Source organism: Diachasma alloeum, unplaced genomic scaffold (genome assembly GCF_001412515.2).
Source record: "Diachasma alloeum isolate Michigan unplaced genomic scaffold, Dall2.0 Dall_scaffold_00831, whole genome shotgun sequence".
Classification (NCBI taxonomy): Eukaryota; Metazoa; Arthropoda; class Insecta; order Hymenoptera; family Braconidae; genus Diachasma; species Diachasma alloeum.
Window position 1 is genome coordinate 48688 of NW_021680958.1, and position 25246 is coordinate 73933.

General features: G+C 41.5%; 2 protein-coding genes across 3 annotated transcripts in view; one reads left to right on the top strand and one right to left on the bottom strand.

The window, feature by feature from the left end:
• Positions 1-284: 284 nt before the first annotated feature.
• LOC107044877 lies at positions 285-767 on the top strand. Its single transcript, XM_015266935.1, has one exon. It carries the CDS (start codon positions 285-287, stop codon positions 765-767), a length of 483 nt encoding a protein of 160 aa, XP_015122421.1.
• A 45-nt stretch (positions 768-812) lies between these two features.
• Positions 813-25246, bottom strand: part of LOC107044878 (protein virilizer) — a 65923-nt gene continuing 41489 nt past the window's right edge. For both annotated transcript variants that reach the window (XM_015266937.2, XM_015266936.2), the window contains one exon: positions 813-5303. In XM_015266937.2, coding sequence (XP_015122423.1) covers positions 884-5303 — 4420 coding nt within the window. In that variant the 3' untranslated portion in view covers positions 813-883. The remainder of the gene's footprint in view (positions 5304-25246) is intronic.

Below are 25246 nucleotides of genomic sequence, written 5' to 3' on the forward strand. Positions count from 1 at the left end.
AATTTCACCCTTTTTTAGCCTAAAACAACATTTTGGTGCATCGCCGCCAGTTGGTCAAATCTTTGTTTTCCCACTGATATTTTTTCCGTTTGACATATTTTCCTAACGTCAAAATTTTCTGAAAATTCCCACTAATATACAGAGCAACATATATAATTTTTTTAAGAAAATCACCAAGATCATTTTGATTTCTCATAACATTGTCAGTCATCCCCATTCAAAATTAGCGAATCTTGAAATCGAAGCGAAAACAAATAATTATATTTTTAATTATCATTTCATTAATGCTTATCCAGGAAGTCCTAGATGACATCCAAAGACACAATCTCGTCCCCGACATGATCACCTGGGGAGTCCTAGCCCTGGGCTGTCAAACTCTGGACGACGCTAAAGTCCTCCTCGATGGTCTCGATGCCACAGGTCACACCTTAAATCCCGTGATCGCTGGATCCCTCCTAGGAAATGCCTGTTGTACGAATAAAATTGCCTACATCCTTGAAATCCTCAGAATTATGAGCATACATCGCATCCGTCCCAGCAAACACATCTACACTCTTCTCGACAAATACAAACTTAAAGTAGAAGACACCTTGAAATACGAGCAATCTGCAAAACTTTACGGAAACGAGCAGTTTCAACAAAAGTTTGAGGTCTTCAAAAATCGTTACGAAAAATTTCAACAGAAATTCGATCGAGAAGAAAAGCATGAGCAGATCAGAAAACGAAAAAGCCTACCATTAATAACTGTATCATCTGTAAATCTGTAAATAAGTATCAACAGTGAAACCCAATAAATATATGGAAAAGAAATTTATTTAAATATTTACATGGTAGCAATGTAATTAATTTTAAAAACTTAGACCATAGTGAAAAAAATCTCAATTTATCTAAGATAAGGTGGTCGAGGTTCAGCAATCCAAGCACGACACCTGCTGCTAGAGATGACACCCCTAGGCGGACCGGTGCCTCTAATACTTAATTTATTATATCCGGTGGGTCCAGTGGGTTGAGCGCCGCAGGTCTCGAGGGCCACGAAATCATCGACATGCAGTGAGGGGGGCCTCGAAGTGTTTGGAGGTCTAGACCTGAAGGGATCTGCACCCCTGCCTCCCACTGCTCCAGATGACAGTCCTCCCCGGGATGAGACAAATTGGGCTCTTCCCCTCATGGGAGTCACGAATGGTTGCTTAGTTTTGTTAATGGGGAAATTTTTAAGTCTTTGCATATCCTTAGTGATAGTCCCACCCTCCTTCCCCTGCAGAGGTTCCATAGAATCTGGCAATGGAGCCTTTGAACATAAAAGTTGAGCCTCAGTTAATAAATTGAAGTCCGCAGGCAACAATTCTGCAGATAGAGATATCAAATCTACTGGAGTTGACTCAGCCGTCATTCCAGAGCCACAATGATGCTTTCGATACCTCACTGGTGACAAGCTTGCTGGCCTTTTTACTGACCTCTGCGAAAATTGATTTAGTAGAGCCTCTGGAGTCGGTAACAGAGGCTCCAGCATTTCTGGTATCGGTTCCTTCTCGCCTCTCCCCTCCAGCGCCGCTGCCAAATCATTCACCAATTCCTGAGTCCCTTGAATTTTTTGCAGTGGATGGGAAACATTCTTTTCCCACATGATCAATGCTGCCAGTTGGGGGTGCCGCAGGTAGAGAGACCTTTCGCTCGATTTTCCACATGCAATCAAACTCTCCAAGAACGAAACAGTCAGCATCATTAAGGGACGACTGCTATCAGAATCATCCCCTTCCTTTTGAACCAGAGATCCCACGTGATCTAAGAACGCTTTGAGAGCACCTGGATTATTTTCCAAGCAACTTTTCACGTGATAAAGTCCGTAATTATGTTTCGTCAGAGATAGTAAAACGCGAAGCGTCATTTCTAAACTCATCTCCGAATTTTTACCAGCATTTCCCAAAATATCAATCAGGGCAGTTAAAATCGAAATTAAGGGTTCCTTACTAGGCACAGAATGCGTTAATCTAATCTCCAAGGGCTCAGTAGCGTTACTTTGCACTAGAGCCAAATTATCATCGCAAAGAGTATAAAAAATTTCCAGAATTTCACTTTGAACATTCATATCGTTGATGTTTTTCAATGTTGCACACATCATCTCCACAACTGGTGGATACTTCTGGTCAGATTTCACTTGAGCTCGTGATGTTGGGCTCAATAGGGTGAGTAGGGTGGCCTTCACAGGAGGGTGAAGAGTAAGATCGTTAAGAAGAGCTAATGTTGGTATGTTGTTCTCCAAAGGTGCAGCTGTTAGAATCCTGTCCAACAAACATCTTCCAACGAGTAACGCTGTTGGTGCTGCTAAGTCACTGAGTTGTTTACATACTGTAGATAGGAGAGTTAAAAGAGGTTCATTCCAAGAGGCACACAGGAGTCTTAATGTCTCTGTTAGGTTCCCAGCTTGGGCTTGAAGATGGGCAGACCACAGTTTCCTCAGCCCTAGAGCTCTAGCCACGTCCTTCTCATGGTTATGGCCTTTACATAAAGTAGGTGGCAATAGTCTCGACAAGAGCTTTAGCCCTGGCAAGAAATTGCAAGCCCTCATGGAGATCATTCTCAATACTTCCCCCAACATTTGAGTCCACAGGGATTTCGCGACGTTCCCAGCACCATCTGAATCTACTGCTCTTGTGAATAATAGAAGAGTTTCGGCGATTTCCTCTTGCAGAAGTTTCACGAAATGGTGAGACCCTGGAATCGCGTCGGCTAAGCAGTAAACTTCGAGAAGGGGAGCCACTGGAGTTAGATTCTTGAAGTCTGTAGCCATACACTGAACTAATCGTTGTAGGAGGGCACGAATAAGCTTAACACATGTTATTAAGAGACCAACCAAAGCTAGCCCTCTTCGACCAGTTAAAGTAGCTCGATGAAGAAATGGTTGCTCGTAGTAAGTGGTTAAATTTGATAAAACTGCGATGAGAGATGTTAAGCCATCAGCAGCGAACAGCTGAGTCAACACATTCCTGTGTTTTAACTCAACGTACGATTCCATCGCATCAATGTCGCCGTTTGATGGAAACGTTAAATGGTATAGAATTCTACAGGATGTTATTAATTCTCCAGGAAGTGCTGAGGACTTGTCACTGTATTTTCTGATAGTCGACACCAGAGAGGACACATCGTTGTAGTTCCAATTGCCGGCGGGAACTGCTATGTTAAGATGAGAACTAATATCGCGAAGAATCACTTGCGTTCTTGAAGCATCTAGAAGAGACGATGCTCGAGACTGCAGGATTTCAACTCTACTAGAATACTTGATGGTCATAGAGATTATTTCAGCGGAAAATTCCGATAAATCCCTGTCTGCTAGGAGGGGTATTAAAATGTCGATGAATGAGCCTATAGGGACCACTGAAATTATTGCATGTAGACCTTCTGGATACGTTAAAAAGGAGTGAAGCTTCTTCATTATAGTCCAGTCGTTTTGATTCGTTGTTTTTGAAATTTTTGAATGCTTTAAGTGAGCTAAACACTGAGTTACTTGCAGACACCAGGCGATTTCTGATCCCAGACCTGGTTCATTATATCTAAGAGCTTTTAAAATAGATTTCGTCACTTGCGTGTCCTCTAAAAGATACAGAAGACCTTCTTCAGTTTCTGTCAAGTGGATTAGAAATTTTCTGACGGCTTTGATCAATTTTGTCGACGATTGTGGGCATACTAATGTTAACAACACCAGTTTCATTAAACCATAATGCCTAAAATAGGAGATTAGATGCTTCTGGGGGTTTCTGTCAACTTCTCGCTCGAACTCCATCTGCATACTCACTGGTAACTGTCTCTTAGGCTGTGCCATTAGTGTTGGAGCACAAGTGTAAGCCTGAGTCAACTCAATGATTTCAATTTCCTTCAGCCCCGTCCGTTTAACTTCAGAAAGTAGTTCATACGTATGGATTTTCCGAAGCAAAGAAGTCAGTGCATATTTTAGTCGAGCAAGTTTCGCCTCATCCAGCATCAGTAGGGTTATTTTATAGAGATTGTTCTCGGAATTCAGGAAATTATCGATGATTCGTGGGCTGATTAGAGCTGCATCAAGAGCTCTGATAGCCGCAAGTTTCACGGGGAGGGCGACGTTCTCCCTCATGCAGAGAGTCAACAGCTTCCTTGGGGCATCCACCTTCAGCAAAACGTCAGAACCTTTTTCAAGAGCACACGTAGCCTCTGCTAATCTCACTCCTACCTTAATATGACGAACTTTGTACGCTGGTTGAGGCTGAGCTCTTGCTAATTCCATATCTAATCCTGCATTAACCATCTCTGATAAATTTTGAAGATCTTCTGCTCCTATGTGGCATGAAGATCCCAGATATATGCATAACAATTCACAATTATGAACAAAGCTCTCTTTCTCCTGCCCTGGAGCAGTATTCAGACGAACGAAGAATTTCGAAAAAGATTTGAGAATTTCTTGAATTCTATCGGTATCGTCTGATTCAGATTTATGACAATCGATAGATGTTGGAGGAAGTGACATCAGGTCTAATAAATCTGGGGGCTCAAGTACATGGAGCTCTGCTGATATATCTGATTGATAGTCCATGCTAGTCCCAGGAATGTCATCGTTCATGAGTTCTTCATCAGATAAAATCGGTTCGAAGGGTTCCACGGCTTCGACTGACTCTTCAGGCTCCCTTTCCGTCTCTTCATCATCATCATCTCCTTCTTCTTGTTCTTCTTCTTCTTCTTGCTCTTCGTCTCCATCGTCTTCTTCTTCTGCTGATATTGATTCTGGACTTAAGGAGACCAGCGACTCCGGTGGGGGCGATGCAGGCTTCTTCGGATTGGTAGTAAGGGATTTTGGGGATTCTTCTATCCATTGTTGAGACTCGGGGGGTTTCGCAATCTTTTGAATTGTGCCTATCGTTTGAATTGGTTGGGGGATTGGTAGAGAAGTTGCTGAAAGCTCTGGTTCAGGTACTGACTGAGGTTCAGTCAAATTGTTCTCGTAGTACCAGTTTGATTGGACGGTTTCTTCGCTCTGAAGCGTTGTTGGGGGCTTTGGCTCTACTGAAACAGGAACTGGAGCAGCTGGGGCGGACGAAGAAAATTCTGGAGGGTTCGTGATGGCTTTCGTGAGCGATCCGTAAACTGCTAGGGTTATCGTGGTATACCAACCACGGAGGACGAGCCCATCCGTGGGAATTTGTTTTCTCTCGCATTCTAACTGAATGTTGACATTTTGCTTGTACTCTAGTCCTCCCAGAGACTCGAAGGTCGATGCTCCAGGCTTGCTGAGGTCGTTAACGAAGAATTCTATCTCAAATTGAGAGGGATTGGTTGCTCTGAAACGATACGGAAAGTGAATAAGTGAAATTGTAGGATTTTCACATATAATAGAGTGCTTCATAATTATTGGGTATTTTCCAATAGGTTCATTGCAAATACACGGAAAAGTCAATTGAACTTGAGTTTTTCTGAGAAAAAAATCACGAGCACCCAGCAGAAGTGAGTTTTCTGTGAAAACCTGCTAATATCTGAGACATATTTACTTGACGCAAGTAATTTGTCTTCAATCGCTTAATTCTTCCAGGCATCTAAAGTTAGGCGGCCCGAAAAAGGTCTCATACTTTAAAACATTCTTGAACTCAAGTATAATTTTGTCGCAAATCAACTCGCTCAAATCACCTGAAAAAATCGTCAATCTTCAAGTGCTAGACTGCGCACGCGTTAATCTTTCAGTGAATTCCAATGCGGTCATTTTTTTAGATATTCATCACCAGGACCCGGGACTTCATGTGATTACGAATGTCCATGACAATTGAATGATTGTTAATCAAAATCGTAATCACACGACGTACCGCGTTTTGTCAATCACGTAAAAACATAATCTTCTATTAAACAATTGGTGTCACCTTTTTTGTCAGCAATGTATTTCGCCAGGGATAACCTTCAGCCTAGGAACAAGAATAATCTTTGCTTAAAATCCTAGGTCATATAAATCTTTGTTTTGTATTCCTTTTTAAAAACTTATTTTTAGAATATATTTTTTTATACATATATTGTAATGTGGTATTGCCGATGTTTGACCGTTCAGCGGTATGAGGGGATTTCCAGTCGAGAAGTCACATCTTGGGCGAAGCGAGAGTCGTTTATTCATTTTTCTTTTGGGACCATATATTTTACTGCTGATATTATTTTGATTTATATTGATGCATAGAACCGCCGCTCATCGGATAACATCGTGGGATTGAGTCTGGATTCTTCTTGGGAGTCTTTATCTGAGTCTTGATTGGCTGAAAAACGAGATTTTCCGGACCAGGACATTTAAGTGGTTCCGCACTAGAGTGGTTCATGGAGGAGATGGAGTGGTGGCACCAGCGACGGAGTCGGTAACTGGGGACTCGGCTGACGATCTTATTACCGAGACTTGGAGATTCTGAATTGACTTCAGATGTTCGGAAGAAGGATAATTATTAGGTGTATGACTTAATTCTCGACCTTTTTTCGACAATTTGAACATTTATTTATAAAAAAATGAAAAAATAGTATATTTCGTAACGAGTGCAAAAAAGTGTTTTTTGGCGAGTGGGAGGTTTATATCACGAGCCGAAGGCGAGTGATATAATCCCATAAGCTAAAAAACATTTTTTCACGAGTTACGAACAATATTTTTCATCACAATGTGGCGGAAATTGGACTTTTAGGCACGCGGAGCGTGCCGAAAAGTTCACTTTTCGTCACAGCGTGACGAAAAAAATGAATAACAACAATCGCCATCACTTTGCACGTATTTCTCCCATCTATATTGGGCAGTTGTCGGATTCCCGCTAGGAAAAAAGATGGTGATTTTGACTGGATGAATTCATCAATGTTCTGCCGGACATCTTCAGGAGATTGGAACTGGGTATCCACCAGGTGATGTAGCGCCCGAAAAAGGTGACAGAAGTCGCAAGATTTGGGAATACACCGCATGTGGGAGAATTTCCCAGCCCAACGTGGAGATAACTTTCAGGGTTTCTTTTGCCGTGTGTGGCCGCGCGTTGTCCTGCAGCAAAATTACTTGCCTCGTAGCACTACCAGTAAAACATCTCTTTTCCTCAGTAGCATCACTCAATTTCACCAGTTGGTCCTGATAACGCTTAGCAGTGACGGTTTCCCCCTGTTCGAGTATCTCATAATAGATTATACCTTTGGAATCCCACCAAATACACAACAACAATTTTTTCCCGTGAATGTTCGGTTTTGCAGTACTCGTTGACGGCTCCCCCGAATAAACCCATGACTTTCGCCTGTTAGAATTGTCGTAAAATATCCGCTTTTCATCCCCGTTCCTTCTGCATCCTCCCAATTATTTTTAAACGCCTCGAAATAGCTGGTTAAGTCACTCTGAGAGTATCAGCAAGCTCCTGTTGTTTGGCAGGGAGTTTCATTGAGTAAGTTGTCCAACTCCTCGTCCTCAACTTTTTTTGGTTGCCTAGGACGTTCTTCATCCTGGAGATCAAAATTTCCATCCCGAAATTTTTTTAACCACTTTTTACATGTGATATAAGATACAGCACTCTCTCCCAAGGCCGAACAAATCATTTCTTGTGCTTCTGTAACAATTTTTCCAAGTTGGAAGGTGAAAAGAAGAGAGTGCTTCGAGTAGGGATGGACGATGTTGTCGATTAATCGAAAACATCGATTTTTCATGCCTTTTCATTCGATGTTTTCAACGGCCGATTAGTCGACTTTTGATTCTTTTTTTCAAACATCGATGTTTCTGACCAATCCAACAATTTTTCATTTTTTTGTCGAATGATAATGTCAATTGATTGAGAATAAACAAAATAATAATTTATCCGCAATCAGAAGTCATTATTTTCTACAGTACGTATGTTATAAATGATAAGTGAACAAGTCCAGTCATCTATTGTTCTTTAAAATTTTAAATATTAATTTTTTTTTAATTCAAATTTTTAACAATTATTGCAGCTAACGTTCAGCTACGAAAAATATTCAATATATATTTTTAAATTAAAAATCCAGCTCTCCAGCAATACTTATCATTGAAACGTAAGTCCCTTTGGTTGTATTTTTTAAATATAGATTTTGCAATAAAAACGAAAAAAAATTATAAAAAAAAAATTTTTTTTTTCTGTTGAATGAGAAAAACATTGATTCTTCGATGGTCGAGGTTTTTTAAAACATCGCCCGTCCCTAGCCTCAAGTGCTGCTGTTCGAACAACATTTTTATTTACTACGTTTCTTTAGGTTGTATTAATCGGACCACAATCGGACTTGAGTGCTTTGATAGCTCACAGATGGCGCTTCAAAACGGAAATTTTTTTAATTCAAATAGGTATTCTAATCAACGTAATCTAGGGGCCGAGAATTAGGTCATACCGGTCATTTCCGAAGCGTTGTCGCGTGGGTTAGTGATACCGGCAACGAGCATTTCTCGTTTGAACATCGTTCGGACCGCTGTGCGCTGTGAATGTATTGTACTTGAGGAGAATTTTGTGGAATTTTTGGACCCTCGTTAAATTTGGATTTGGTACCATCGGCTTAGCTGAATTTTGGAGAGATTGCCTCTTGCTGGAAGTCTTCATATCGGTGAGCGGTGGATTATTGACGAAGTGATTTTTCTTGTTGTTAATGCGTTTTACGATGCCTGAGAATTTGATTATTTTTTGTTTTGTCGGACGTTTGGGTTCGTTACGTTTGTTGCCATTTTCTATTGACGTCGAATTTTCGTGGCGATTCTCACCCCTCGGTCGGCAGGGTCATACGGGTCCGTCCATAAATTAATTTGTAACGACTGGAAAGATTTTGGTTTTCTATTGTGGAGTGAAATTCAATTGAAATTCGTGATTTTCGGGTGTCATAATTGCTCCTGACTCTCGTTTCGCTATTGGGCCGTGAGATATAATATCGATTTTTGGAATTCAACGGCTGTTCGAATCCAGGTCGTCAGTATTGTTTATTCTCGAGGTTCCACATTTTCCTTCTCTTGTGGCCTTTGAGGCCAAGTACCAGAAACTATTTTACGGCGTTTATTCGGCCGGAGATAGCTGTCGAATAGCTGTCGAGATAGCTTTGTCGCCGGCAGTTTTGTTTACGTTTTTTCGCTTCAATCCCCCTCTCAATCGCTTGTGGACGTTAGATCTTATTCTCACCGCTTATGGTGGACGCGCTCAGTTTCGCGGTAATAGTAGATTCCTACACCAGGATTATTTTGACTCGGATGATTTTGTTAGTTATTCTAGTTTATTTGACTTTGGATTATTTTACTTATTCTGACGTACATTTAATTGACTAGTATCTTATCATTTGACAAATCGTGGTTAGGGAATTTATGATATATCAATAGCTCGTTAATCTATTTTGTTTGTTTATTTTCTTTTTAATTATTTAACGTGGATTGAGCGTAGATCTCATTGAGAATAAGACGAGGTTGATCATTTTTGATTTATTATTTCTTTTGTAATTCGAAATTCTGATATTTAAAATGATTTTCATTACCCCACAAAATTTGATTTGGATTTTCTCGTTGGATAATTCGATCGTCATTTCAGATTAATTTTTAGCAGCAGTATTTGAGAACCCAGCCGCCTCCGTGGTTATTATACTGAGTTCTCGGTAGCTGTTCCGTTATTGGTGGAATTCGTTGGAATTCGTTCGGATTTTGTCCGTTTCGAAAAAAAGATGTGGCGCCCAGTTGTTAGTTCTAACCAACTCTAAGAGATTCTTGGTCAGCGAGGGCTGCGCATTCTCGTTCCTTCTTCCGCAGAGGGACGAAAGACGTCACAATATATATGTATGTATGTATGTATGTATGTATGTATGTATGTATATATATTCTAGGGTTAGAATATAATAATAGTTCCAATTCGATTCATTTATTGCCGATTATGAAGTACAACCTTGTTGCAGCGAATAATTTATTGAGACCTCTTTACAGTAGGAGTTTCCTAAGCGCCAGGGTGTAAAAAGAAAACTTGATCGTAGGTATAAAAACAGGTGCTAAGGTAAGAGTGAGATATGAGTAAGACGGGGTAGGGTCCGGAGCTCAGGAAGAGCAGTAAAAGCCTAGACAAGCGGCATATTAAAGAACTTCCGCAGTAAGTATATGGGAGTAGAAGGAGATGGACTGCAGAACTGAAATTTTGAGAATATATTCTTTGAGTGATTAAAAATATCCTCCCGAAATCCCAATACGCTGAACCACGTAGATTGTTGTGGAGAAAATATGAAAAATGTGTCATTAACACAGTCTTATGGCACCACTTTTTCAAAAATCACAAAAAAATCATCGACAATGGGATCAAAATCCCAACGCTTCACGAATAGAACCGTATAAATTTCAGGAACATATCCCCACAATTTCATTGACTGTCACCACAGGGATGATTTGTAGTTATTGAAAATGTATGACATAATTTGGGATTTTAGTTACGTTAGAGTAAACTGATGGCTAAACATGGCAGTGTTGAAGGACGTTAGCGTGAACTCAGCCAAAGCATACACTATTAGATTCTATTGTACAGTATAGGATCTTATTGGGACACAAGAATACCAACTGCGTCGAATAAAAATGCGTGGTTATCAAATCTCTCATGAAAATTTTTATTCGTTAAAAAATTCGGATAAATAATAAGTTGGAATAAAAATCATTTGGAATTGATGAATCATGAATAATAAGTGTAAAGAAGCCTAAACGACGATATTTCAATAGACCCGTGAACTTTCCGTCATTTCATTATTGTTTTCTTTTAAAGGATGCAGCGGAGTGTCGCAACCTTTGATATTTTCCCCCACTCCATAGCCCCAAAATTCACTGCGGGAGTTCCTTAAGCTAGGTATGTGAGGAAGTCCAGTGTGGTTGGTAAGAGCGAACATAGCCCATAGAGTAACTTAAATAAAGCAAGATAACATCAGAAAAGACAAGTAATAAAAGGTATTAAATAAAAATAAATAAATAAGAACAAAAATAAAAATAGGCCCTAGCAGTGAGGGGATCAACCTTAGATGTGAGAATAGTCGTGTTGAACTAAATAGTAAAAAAGGAAAAAACGCCTAGTGGTCCGCAGTTGGTTTAAAGTAATTTGTGATGAGATTGACCTTATTTACAATAGTGGAAGAGGTTGGTCGATCGACAACCGGATTCAAGGATTTGTCACGTTATCTGAGTACACATTTAATGAAACAGAAAAACTTATCGGTGGCTAAGGGATTATCTGAGGACAGGAAATTCAAGAGAGCCTGGAGGTTTTCAGCAATGGTTGGGCTCAAGAGGAAGAAGTCTCCTAGAAGGGACTCCCGATGTGTCAATAAATAGCAGTTTTACGGCACCGACCTCCTTGCGGAGGTGGTAACCTGGAGTGCAAGCAGGAAGAAGAAACCTCTTGTAGAAGGCAAGTTGGATGAGTTCAATTTTGTCAGGGTACTGGAGGGCCCAAGTGGGAGAAGCATAGAGAAGGATCGAGGCAATCATCGACTCGAAGAGCTTAACCGATGCTTCCCATGAATTCGAGCTGGCTCTCGCCAGGATGAACATCACTGACCCAATATCAATCCGGGCTTTGTCGGTGGCTGCCTGCGCGGCTCGGCTCCCAAATGCCGAGGAGAAGAAGACTACACCAAGGTAGGTATAGTTGAAAACGACTTCGATGTGAACATCATAGATTTTCAGAGGGAAGTTTGGCAGAAGTGAGATACTACTTCTTGCTCTGAAGACGATCAGTTTGGTCTTGGAGACGTTGGCAGATGGTTGGAATTAAAATATGACTCAAGATCTTTCACAAGATGGTACATATGAACCTGCAGTGACAAGACCAGATCATCAGCAAACAACAGCGCCAGAACGTCCTTCAAACCGTGAATACTTGGGCCACTGTGCCCTCTGCCTCTCAGGAAGGATTCGAGGTCAAACAGGAATAGTAGAAAGAGAGTGGGACTCAGACTTTCCCCCTGTAAAACCCCTTCGGTGATGTCAATGTTCTCAGAGAGACATCCAGCTGATCTCACTCTGAAGGAAGCATGCTCGTCAAGGTTCTGTAAGATCTTAATCAGCTCGGTAGTGATGCCCAGGTGGAAAAGCTTTTGCCAAAGCAGAGTGTGACGGACCGAGTCAAACGCCCTCTTCAAGTCCACGAAGAGTCCAATAACCTTGAGGCTACCCAGTCTCAGTTGAAGTTGGACTGTCGCCAGTGCCACAAAAATGTTGTTGAGGGTGGAGCGACCTTTTCTGAAGCCAGTTTGGCATTCCGGGTAGATATCTTCCTCTCCGGCCCAGTTGTCAAGCCTGTAACAAAGAATCTTGGCGAAGAGTTTCGCTACGACGTTGACCAGGGCGATCTCCCGGTAGTTCTCAGGATTGGCCTTGTCCCCCTTCTTGAAGGTCATTGTGAGAATGATTTCATGTCACGAATCTTGTGCTGGGACCACTCATTCATCAAGGATCTTGTTGAATAAGCCACGGAGATACACCGTTCCAGCAGGGGGAAGAGCTTTGAAGAACTCCACTGGTATGCCATCAGAGCCCGCAGCCTTCCACACTTGGATCCAAGCAGAACTGCCTCGATTTTAGCGAGGGAAATTGGACCATCAAGCCGCGGGTCTGCGAGACCGTTATAGATATTTACATCGAGAGCTCTGGGTGGATAGACTTCCGCATAGAAGGCCTGCCAAACCTCTACGTCGAGCTCAGGAGAGGGGAGACGCACTCTGCAGGATCTAAGTGCCTTCTAGAAGTCTGACTGGGCCTTGGTGTTCGCGATATTCTCACGAATATCGTAGAAGCACAACAGTTTTTTGCCATCTATCAGGTCGAAGTATGCCTACTTGGCCCAACGATAGGTGTCCATTGCTGAGGGGGGGGGGACTGCTCCTGGCGGCAATTTCGAAAGAGTGCTTTGGCGGATTTCTTCGCAGATAGACAGTCCCTGTCAAACTAGGGGTTTCTAGGGAGATTGTTCGTAGCATGACCGACGATGACGAGCATGTCCGCCAGCTTTGCTGCTTCGTAGATCGTTTTCTAGAAGGTCTTCATAAGGAAGTTGACATTTGCCTCCGATTTGAACAGAAGGAAGGGAGAGTTAGTGAGATTGGAGAGGTAGTCATCGATTCTGTTGCGTTTCCACAGGAGGCGGGGGGTTTGAGGGTATCTTTTGTGGTTGGAGTAGGAGTCCGGGGAGGGGTCAAAGAGGTCGACGATAATGGGGAAGTGATCAGAGGGAAGGATGGAGTGTTCAACGAACAACGATGTTGTTTGACCAGCTCAATGGACTTTTTGTTGGCATTTCAGCGGTACTGAGAGTCACCGATAAGTACTGACTGATGAGCCATTTTGACGATGCGACCTTCGCTTCTCTCCTTTATCGCAAACTGCCTCAACTGAAATTCAGCTTCCTGCTCGGCTGAAGTGAGGTCGTTGTGAATGAAAATATTAGGAAGTTCCACACCGTTCTTCAAAGCAAAAAGCTCCTTTTTGGACTGCAGTGAGTCTAGTTTCGCACATATCATGGACTCTTTGTTGGTCTTGGCTTCCAAAACCTTGCCACTGAAGGACGGAAATTTTGAGAACAAAAAATCAGGCACACTGGCCACCAGGTTCAGGTTGGGGAGGGTGAGACCCCTAATAATTACATTGTACATCTTAATCTGCTTCTCTTGGGCTTCCAGTCTGCTGAGGATGTGGTTGATGGAGCTTGGCCCCTGGGAACTAGTTACGGCAACTTGGAGATTAGTCTCTATTTTCTGAAGGCGCTCCTCTGTGGCTGCATTAGGGCAAGAAGAGTCAGTTGCCTCCACCGAGGAGAGTCGGGCTTGAATGTCAAATTGGGTGGTCCTAAGAGTTGTAAACTGGGTCTTCAAGGTGTTGACCCTCCCCGAAATCTCCTTGCGCCAGGCCCTCAGTTCCCTACAATCGTTGGCAGAATCCTCAGTTAGGTTGTCAATTTTGTTCATGTGAGCCATTAAGACTCGATTGGTGGGAGTGTCTTCCAGTCCGAAGTCGCTAAGGGTCACTTCTGAGTTCTCACAACCCGCTTCAGTGTCTGATGCACTCAGATAGACTTCTTCTTCGGTGTTCAGATTTTGAACAGAAGGAAGAGGGCGGAGGGGTGGAAGTCAGTTCGTTCTTCTGTTTTTTCAACACTGACAGATCTCTGGAGAAAACGGAATCGTCTCCACCTCTTCTCTTCCTGCTTGCAGAAGGCTTTTGAGATAGGTGCAGTATTATTGGTGGCGTGTCATTTACCTGCGTTAAGCGAATGGCTTTCGTTGGTGCTCCACGTCTCCTAGTTGGTACAAGAGTGCTTGTCCTGGGGGCCGATAAAATAGGTGTACGTAGTAGTTTTGACGATGACAGGGGGATGGCACCACTCGTCCCTTTCTCGTTCATGCCAATGTAGAGGAGCAGCCGAAACTTGACCACTCCCGGTTGATGGAAGGAAGGAATAGAGGAATGGGGACTAGCCTAATTCCTAGAACTGATGGAATAAATATCCAAAAAACAAGTAAACCAAAAATACTTAAGTTGATTACCAGAATCACGGGGCGCAGCAAGACTCTCGCAACGTTCCGCTACCCACGCACACAAACATATTAGTCAAAAACTGGCACAAACGAAAATTTGACAAACAAAGAGAGCGCAACCACACTGGCCTGGCTCCTGACCGTCCCCCCCAGAATATAATAATAGTAATAATAATGAAATGTAATAACTATAAAACTGAAAAATCAATCATTTGAAATAATAATAATTCTCTTCGGTAAAATATAATACTAGTTTATATTGTGAAATGACAAATGTCATGTACTATTTTCGCCTGAACTGACCGCGGTTCAAGCGGGGGGGGGGGATTGGTATCCGTGCCCAACGAGGAGTCGGATCATCCAGGGCTACTATTAAATAATTAATTTTTTTTGGCTAATTATTTCTTTTTTATTTTTCTTTCCCTTCTATGATTCCCAACGAAGGAAATACCGCTCACCGCGTATGCGCATCGAGCTTCGTGACGAGGGGAGCACGGGGAGAGCAGCCGAGGAACTCCATCGCCTTACCGTCATTATGTTAGCACAAGACCGCACGCTAAAAAACAGCGGCCACAGCATCGAGGGAGCAACGGATTATGTTGCCCCCTGCGCCGAACCACGCCGATCTACAGCACCGGCCGTAAGGCACAAGTCCTAGTTCGATGGGACCAATAAAGGAAACAATGAATGATTTTAATTATTCAAATTGTATACGAGCATCTTCGCGTAAATTCGGCGGAATGGGGTGGAGAAATGAAATCCGAGGTTCCTCGGGCGAAGTTTTCGCAGACGACCTCACTCTTCATTGGGACATATTTGATAGTGCCCGTATTCTTACGCTCCCACAGCCCAAACTGTTATTCAGTTTTCCTGATTTGTTTTTTTTTGTGATTATTGTTGGTGCGTGTTGGAGTTGGGACCAGCCCTGCCTTTGCCCCTGTTGCGTTGGGGATTATTTACCAAATCTAGAAGGTTTACGCGTAACGGTGAGCGTTATTTTTTTCCGTGAGGGCTCGCGTGATTTTTCTTTGTCTCCGGTGGCCATTTTGGCGCCGTTTGAAGAGAAATTAGATTTTTCCCTATGACGCGGCACTCAGCAGCCATCAGCTGCATTATTTCCTTATCATTATTATCAATTTTTGTGTTTTACGCTTCGCATTAATTACTGTGTGTTAATTTGTGAGAATTGTGGGTCAATATTTGGCCCCACAATTGCGATAGTTTTTTTTGTCGCCGTGGCTCTCACGTTGTTCGCGTTCGAGTGATACCCCCGCGTTCGTTGCGTCTTCTATGCCCCATTATTCAATTGATCATCTTTTTCATATTACTTTATATCGAGTCATTCGGGCAGAAGTAACTCCCCGTAAACTAATACTGTAGTCCCACCAAGGACAACAGTATTATCTGAATATTATTTTTCTTGTTTATATCGAGTAATTGAGACATATTTTTTTGTTGATAAAATACATTTGGTATATAACACGATCTCCAGCGTCGAATTTGTACCTGTTCCCACACGCCTCCGCGGTTTATTATCTGAGATAGCTGTGGATTACTTGGTCGGGCACGTGTGACCTTGTCCTTTGCAGGTCAAAAGCACTGGTGCCCTGACTGGCATTTGGTTCCTCTCGATTTTTCGTTAATATCAGATGTATAATTTAACCCGATACGCTACCGCGTTGCTCGATCTTTCCCTTTTTTCATCAAGTGCAGTGTTTTATTTAAAATTTGAATATATATACGCCCGTTGGCGATTTTGAAGAGCGGACCTTATTGTTTTTCATATGCTATATGTCATGTTTGGGAGAGCTGTATAACTTAACAAAACAGTAGTATATACAATGACGACCCATACGCACCACATTAGGCACTGTATTCTCTACGAGTTCCAACAAGGGAAAAAAGCCACTGAAGCCCACGATTCGATTTGTTCTACTCTCGGAAGTAACATTGTGTCTTATGATACGTGTAAATATTGGTATAGACGCTTTGAAGATACCTCAGTGACCGGGAACGCCCTGAACAGCCTGTGAAATTTGAAAATGCTGACTTGCAAGAATTACTCGACAAAGACTCAACTCAAAAATGCAGTGACAATCAACGAAACTCATCTTACTTTATTCTCCGGCAAAGCATCCCACTTCACTTCCGCTCGCGACCTCCCAATCACCAAAATCCCGTAAGATTTTTAACACCGGTATTCAGGCTACCTTCAACGCAAGCAGGCAAAGAAATGTAGTAAAGATGAGCCATATCCGATTTTCACTATCGCGCAATTCGAAGCTTATTAGAAACTAATTTTCCACAGTCCTATTTTTTTTCTACTAATACGATTTTCAAGAAAAAAATTTTTTTTTATTTTTTTATTTTGTTTTTGTTATGGAAGAGCATGGAAATGCCTGTATCAAGTGGAGAGAATACTTCGTGTCCATTTTCGAGCAATTTCTTAGAAATGACATTTTTGAAAGAAAACAAACGTGTTGCTGCTAACTTTTTTTGCTTCCGAATGGAAGCATTGTAATCGTGCTGTTTTCACATTCTCTAATTTTGATTGGAAATGATGTAGAATGGTCTGAAACGTAAAAATACGAAGTTTGGCGACCATGTCTGTCGGTGTCAATGTCCATCGCCAGCTTTCCGGTGGTCAATTTTTGGAAAATTGAGTAATTAATTGGCTAAACTCATTCCAAAAAATCTGAAATTTTGTCAGATTATAGACCTTAACAAGGACTAACTCTGTGCAAAAGTTCAGCCCGACTGATAGTGTTTGAGAAAAAGATATTCATTTTTAAATCGTTTTTCGCTAATATCTTCGAAGCTAGTCAACCGATTTCAATTTTTTTTTTCAAAATATTCGATTCGATGCCATCTATCTGAATCAATTAAAACATATTGTTATGAATTTCTAAATCTCTCTTCTTCAATGCATTTTATCAGGTATTAATTCTTTTCTTTCGATATAGAACTCCTCTGAAGTTAGCGCTTCCCTTTTGTTTTTCATTCATTCGTCTCTTATTATTATTTGTAACGATATTTTCTCGTTACGGGTTGAAATCCCCTTAAATAAGAAAGAGAACTATTAAACTTATTATAAGAGAGACAGGAAGTGACATCTAGAGGCGGCTGAAAGAGCTGCGACTGGATGAGAAGAGCCACAAACCGATGAAAGACCTAAGGCATAGCGGTTATGGGTGAAACCGCGACCCTTGGAGGTCTGGACGGCATTACTGGACTATCGCCATATTAGAATTCTCCCAGCATGTGCTAGGGGAAAAGGGGCCGACGTACAGGCTGTCCAACTGGGCGATTCTATAAACTATGTCGGAGTAGACTAGGGACCAACGGCCAGGTGAAAGGACTGGTACCTCCGTGATCCCGTCGGGTTGATTGGTGGGGATAGGGTAACGGAATTACCTATCGTCGCCGAGATATCCAGACTAGGAGGCAAGGCCCTAGTAAGATTCCGAGTTAGTCGCATGCGAGCGCTTGAACTGAGAGATTGGAAAAATCCGGTGCTGGAGTGGTAAAAGGCTGAAGAAGCCATGGTAAGGAGTTTTACTCCACGTAGTCTGGGGCATAACCTTTGGCGGCGAATATAGGGGGATGCCCCTGCATCCCGCGCGCGTAAATCTGAGTTATTTCGGAACGCGAAGTGACGATTTCATCGTGTCCGTCGTCATCTAGTCTCAGCGAAACGATTCGAAGCATATGGGCCCGTGGGCCTGGAGTCGAGAAATCCTCCTATCGGCCCGACCATATGCCGACGGTCTAGTACTACCCGGAGGCAGTGACGCGCGATGACCAAAGCGGTAACTGGTAGTTGAGAGTGTGGGTGGTCGTAGCGTGGGTAACGTAGTTCCACCCTGGTCAGATTAGCCTCTCAACGTCCCAGGCTCTGAGGAGTCCCGGCTGATTCCCAGATAATTCGGAAACTCTCCCGAGTATAAATACTCGGGAAGAGGAAGCATGCCGGAGGAGTCGAAAGACCCTCCGGAAGAAAGATGAATCCAATTCAGTAGGGGACTTATGCCGCAAGGCATAATCCACGGCTTGCAAAGGCCGTGGGGAAGTGGTGGTTGTACTCCTGGTGGACCTCGCCCACTCTACTGTATCACACTGATGTTAGCTAGGCATTCTATTGTCCACCCAAAAACTCCTCTGAGTGAACGAGTTTGCCTCAGAGGCCGGTTTTCGTCGAACCTCCCTTGAAGGTTCGGCTGGCGCCCAATTATTGAGCGATAGAGACGGCATAAAGAGTAGTTTGGATTTTTCCTGGGTGAACAACCCGGGAAAATATCCTTACATATTTAGTCATTTTGACGTTTTTGTCTTCGGATTATTTAATTTCTTAAATAAACGTATTTTTATCAATCCACGTACGTTTCAATTGGTGTCAGAAGTGTTTCGAAGTATTTTGGAGTGTTTCGAAAGTGTTTCGGGAGTGATACATGATATTTTCATAGTGAATTTTTGCGTGTGCGTTCCGAATTTTTTAAAAAATGGATCGATTCAGACTGGACATAGACGACGGACTACCCGACATTGGACATAATAGGGAAGTAATTAATGAATTAATTAACGATAGACTCGTAACGAATAAGCGGGCGTTTAGGGACTACGTTGACGAGACTTTTACGACAACTTACGTGAATATTCGAAATTGATTGCAACGTTAATTAGAAAGTGCCGTGACGCGACAATTTAATGCAACCCTCCGTGCCGAGATTCGTTCTATTGTTCAGGCAGAACTCCATCCAAGGAGAAGTTTCCACCTCTCTCGCGTCCACTCAGATAGAGTTGCTGGAGGCAACCCAACACGAGATTCATCAACGTACATCGGCGACGAAGGAGGAATTATCCACATCCATCCAGGAGGGTCTTGCTCAAGGTGTCGCTGTCATTCGCAAACAACTTTTGGGGACTTTGCAGCGAGATCTTCAACAAAATTTTGTTGCTGCCCGAGAAGAAATTCTTCGATCAGTCGGAGATATGCAGAGGAGAGTTCCAGCTACCGTGGAGAATACAGATAATGATATTTTCTTTAATCATCCTTTCTCCTCTCAATCTTAATTCTCATATAATACATCCTTTTCCCGTTAATCAACAGGATAATTCTTTTTTTCTAAATAGGAACGTCGGGAATTCGTCGATTCCGCGTCAGAATTGGATTAAGATCGCCGAATGTGACGCTTCCACCCCTTGGACTCCCTTCTATAAACATGTTCTCATCGCTTCATCCCATAATAAATGGAACGATGATGCGATTGCTTCACATCTTGCCACATGTTTACGCGGTAGAGCTCCGGATATTTTGCAAACTCTCCTTCCATCCGACATTAAAGATTTGAATAAATTAAAGGAAGAATTAGAGAAACGTTTCGGTGAAGAAAAATTTTCGTGGATGTACTTCAACCAACTTCAGGCCCGTCAACAGCAGAAGGATGAAGATTTTAAAAGTTACGCGGATGAAATTGAAAGACTTGCTCGTTTCGCGTATTTAGACGAAAATGAAAAATCTCGTGATCATTCCGCGTGTTTACAATTCATTTCTGGTCTCAGAGATTCTCCGATCGAGATGACTCTTCGTTCCGAACGGATATAACGAAATAATTTCAATAACACGAATAATTCGAATAATCAAAATCAAAGTAGAAATGCGAATTTGTCGTTTAATTCTACTAAAATGCAAAATAATTCACCTAATTCAATGAATAATTCGTCGAATTCTCGACCTCAACATCAGAATTCTCAAAAATCAACTTTTAACAAACAGAATGTCACATGTTTTACTTGCGGTAAGCTGGCTCATTTCATTTTTGAATGTAGGAATCCAGCCTTTTCCGATTTAAATGCTTTTCGAAATTCTTCCACGACAATTCATAACAAATCTCAAAATATGAGAAATTTGAATTCGTCTTCAACTCCCAATTTCCTTCGTACTTTTCAAAATAATTCTTGTATCCAACCTCGTAGTCAAAATTCCACTCGGAATACAAAATGTTATTTCACGCAAAATCAAAATTTATCAAATTCATGTAGTGATATGTGTTGATATTCATCCTAGTTCATCTAATTCGAATGGATCTCGGCCTCAGATTAATTCACTTCAGGAAAACTGAGCGGAGTCAATTTGTATGAGGTCAAATTGATTCCTGCTCGTGAAAATAAATCATGTTTGAAAACCTCAACTCAACCTTCTGATTTATACGTCAAAGTATTTGGGAAAATTAATAATCGATTTTGTTCGATGCTTCTTGATACAGCTTCGGATATTACCATCGTCAATCCTCGACTTTTCTCTAATAATTTAGATTCGTTGAAAACTCTTCATGAAAATTTCACTATTTCTACTACGAATGGTTTGAAATTAGACTACACTGCTATGAAGCAAGTAATCATCTCAATTAGCAATGTTTCGGTTTTCACTGATGCTGTATTTGCTGATATTAAAATTGATTGCTTTTTAGGGTTAGATTTCATCTCAAACCGGGACTTCTTATAGCATTTCAATCGGTCATTAATTGAAAATTCAATGAAAACTCTTCTCAGAAGATTGTTTCCATTTATCAAACTTCCACTGATAGTTCCCACAATTTTTCTACTACTCTTCCTGAATTTCTGCATGGACTTTTTCAATCATCATCTAAATTACTAGATGTGAGTCAAAAGAATCAATTCCAACAATTTCTCAATCAATTCCAGGACAGGTTCGCGAGGAGTAACAAAGAATTGGGGAAATACAGTGGTTTACAACATCACATTGTAATCGAAAATTCTCATCCCATTAAACAACTTTCTCGTAGGATTCCATTCTACTACCGAGACACCACATTCGATTTATTAGAAGATAGGAAGAAAGATGACATCATCGAGGCGAGTTCCAGCCCTTGGTCTTCTCCAGTTGTTTTAGTTAAGAAGAAAGATGGTTCTCCGCTTTTGCATTGATTATCGTCTTCTAAACAAAGTCACCAAGAAAGATTGCATGCCAATTCCTTCTATTGGTGAACTTCTTAATGCAACTAAGGGTTTTTGTTGGTTTTCTTCGATCGATCTCAAGAGTGGTTACTGGCAGATAGAAATAGCTTCAGAGGATAAAGAGAAAACGCAGTTTTGTATTGGAAATGAACTTTGGCAATTCAAAGTTCTTCCTTTTGGGTTGTGTAACGTTCCTGCTACATTTGTTCGAGTGATGAATTCTATTCTCAAGGAACTGATTTGGAAAATTTGTTTAGTTTATCTCGATAACATTTTAATCCTTGGTCGATCATTCAAAGAACATCTGCAGAATCTTCACATCCTCTTCGATAGACTGTCTTCTGCGAATTTTAAAGTTAATTTCAAGAAGCGTGTTTTTATTGTTCCCCAGAGAAAATTTCAGCGATCATTGAATGGCCAACTTCAGTCGACAAAACATCTCTTCGAAGTTTTATTGGACTTTGCTCGTATTATTGTCAATAGGTCAGAAGTTTCGCGTCCATTGCTAAACATCTTCATAAGATCTCTGACCTTAGAACTCCTTTCTTCTGGTCATCTGATTGTGAATTAGCTTTTTCTCAATTAAAATCCTCACTTCTCCTCCTATTCTGTCGACTCCTTCTTTAGATGGTAAATTTATTCTTGATACGGATGCTTCTCAATTCGCTATAGGTTGTGACCTTTCAATATTTAATTATTATTTCCTAAAAGGGGGATTTAGGGCAATTAAATAATGAGGACAAATGAGGGATAAAATTAACTGAATATCTATATTTCTATTGATTTACATGATAGATCGTCGTAAGACGCTTGAAATGCCTTTTACTTGGATCTAGAGTTATGGGTAAGGCCAGGCAACTTTTGTACACGTAAGAAGGGAGTGACTCTAATGCAGGAAAAAGGGGNTCCTTCAAAATACCAGGGCGTTTTCCTGGAGAGCCTCCTTTCCACCTCGGGGTTTCCTGGGCACCAATACTAGAGCTGGGATGAGCTCGATGTATCAAAAGTCCTCTTTTTATCCGCCAAATAACTTCCGGGCGAATTTCACTGTATTCACTACTACTACTTTCGGGGCACGTGGCGACTCACGGGGCAGCTAATGCACGAGTGACGGTCTCTTCTTTTCCTTCGCGATTCGTGGGGGTTCGTCAGGTGTCGATGTCCTTCGGGTTTTAATTCGGGAGCAATCGGGGCCAATCAGCACGGGTGAGTGGTGACGATGACCACAATCCAGGGATGTCTCACTGGGATCGTCGAGGGCGGTGGGTTGCCGAAGCCCATGTATGGGTGGTTTGTGGGGGGAGCAACGGCTCCTTCAGGTTATCCAGTAGGACCGGAAATGTTGTCTTTCTTCGGCTGAGGTCTTCGTGATGTCCAGTGGCGGGAGTAGGGGGGCGATGAGGGGAAAATCGAGGGAAGGGGTATCCAACGGTGGCGGGATTTTAGTATTTAGGGGGCAGTGTGTAGTTGGGCAAAGTATAAAATAAAAACAAATAAAAATAAAAGAATCGCCTCGTCACAAGGTGCTACCCTTTCGCAATTACAAGATGGCACAGAAAAGGTCATTGCTTATTACAGAAAATGTCTCAGTAACTCACAAAAGAACTCGTACAAAATTCCCTAGAAGAAACCCGCAGTTTCCTTGGGAACTGTATCACTCGTAAAGAATTGCTGGCTGTAGTTAAGACCGTTGAATCGTTCTCTCATTATCTTTTGGGTCGAAAATTCCTCATTCGCACTGACCATGCTTCCTTGAAATGGCTCATTTCTTTCAAGACGCCGGTCAATCAGATAAAGTTTATGGCAAAGTTAATGCCGTTGAAGATTCATCAATTAAAATCGTTTTTCGGACTATTTGTTGTTCTAGGAATGATCGTGATTGGATGCAGCTTCAGGATGAGGATCCCACATTGAAAACTATCATTCAATTCAAGAAGTGGAAGCATCGTCCAGATTGGAAAGACGTTTCACAACGGTGCTGATTTCAAGATTTATCTTCATTAGGATTCTTTGGAGCTGCGAAATAACATCCTTTATCGTCGTTGGGAATCTTCCGATCGTACGAAATTCATTTTTCAGATTGTTCTTCCTAGGAAACTCATCACCGAGATTGTTTCTTCTTCGCATAATTCACCGTGCAGTGGGGATTTCGGAATCAACAAAACTCTTGGTAGGGTTCGTCAGAATTTCTATTGGGCTACTTGTGAATTTGACGTAGAAAATTGGTGTAAAAAATGTAAGGTTTGTTTTTCTAGAAAAGGTCAACATGTGAAGACTAAAGGTGAATTGCAAATTTATAACGTTGGATTTCCTTTTGAAAGGTTGGCCATCGACTTCTTAGCTCCTTTTCCACGGTCTTCGTCCGGTAATCGTTTTATCCTCATTGTCACGGATTATTTTTCCAGATGCCCTGAAGCTATACCTCTTCCAAATCAACAAGCTACAACTGTAGCTGAAGCTTTGATTAGGGATATAATTTCTCGATTTGTCATTCCCCAGGAAATCCACTCTGATCAAGGTCGAAGCTTCGAATCTTCAATCTTCAAAGAAGTTTTAAGGCTTCTAGGGATCCAGAAAACTAGGACAACTCCACTCCATCCTCAATCCAACGGAATGGTTGAACGGTTGAACAGAACCATCACTAATTATTTTGCAAAATTCGTCGATTTCAATCAGAAAGATTGGGATAAATGGATTCCACTTTTCCTTTTAGCCTTCCGTTCTTCAAAACATTAAACGACTGAGTATACTCCAGCTATGCTGGTGATGGATCGAGAACTCAAACTTCCTTTACATTTGATTAGAGGTTGTCCCCCGAGTAATTCTTCTCAATCCCTTCCCGAATATGTTGAGAATTTCAAGAACCATCTAGATTCATCTAGGTTCATGCTGATATTCGTGATAAACTCCAGATCAAGAGCAACCGAATGAAATCGAAGTTCGATATCAAAACCTACATGATTTATTTTCAACCACATCAAAAACTTTGGTTCTTCAATCCACGCAGAGTCAAAGGAAAATCTCCTGAACTCCAGCGTGATTGGGAGGGACCTTATGTAATAAAAAACAAATTAAATGACGTTGTTTACCGTATTCAGAGATCACCTCATTCTGAACCCAAAGTTATCCACATTAACCGGATTGCACCATATGAGGATTAAACCCTCATTCTCCTCTCATTCTCTAGCATTATTATTTCTGTTATTTAATTTGTTGGTTACTGGCCATAATAAACGAATTATCTTCTTTAATTTATTTATTTTATTTTCTTTTCCCGGGAACGATTTTAGAAAAAGCGATTGCGCATAGCTTCTCTACTTTTCTATTCTTCGTTATTCTGTTTGAAGAATAATAACTATTTTTCTCCACTTTTTCTATGTTTCTTTCCATTATTCTTTTTGGAGAATGATTATTTTTCTTGATCCCCTTTTCTCTTACACGATTTTTCCCTCTTCCAATTATGATTCTGTCCAATTTGTTCTCTCCTTTTCAGGATTCCCGGATTGACCTTCAAAGACCTGATCGACTTCGCCCCTCGGATGAAGACGTTCCCCTATTTCGAGTCAAACCCCGTTTAGTTCGAGTCAATATCTTTTCTCTTTTAGATTTTCCGTCTGGGGTTTCAAAGAGAAAATGGATTATTGACCCCAGATAACTAAAATATCAGTCTTTCTTAAAAAGAAAACATTGATGTTTTAGTTGCCCATAACAGGTTTACCTGATTGTCGTAACGACAATCTTCCAGAGGAGGATGTAATGTTATGAATTTCTAAATCTCTCTTCTTCAATG

Coding starts and splice junctions, on each gene's coding strand:
- LOC107044877 (XM_015266935.1), top strand. CDS start 285: ATGCTTATCCAGGAAGTCCTAGATGACATCCAAAGACACAATCTCGTC.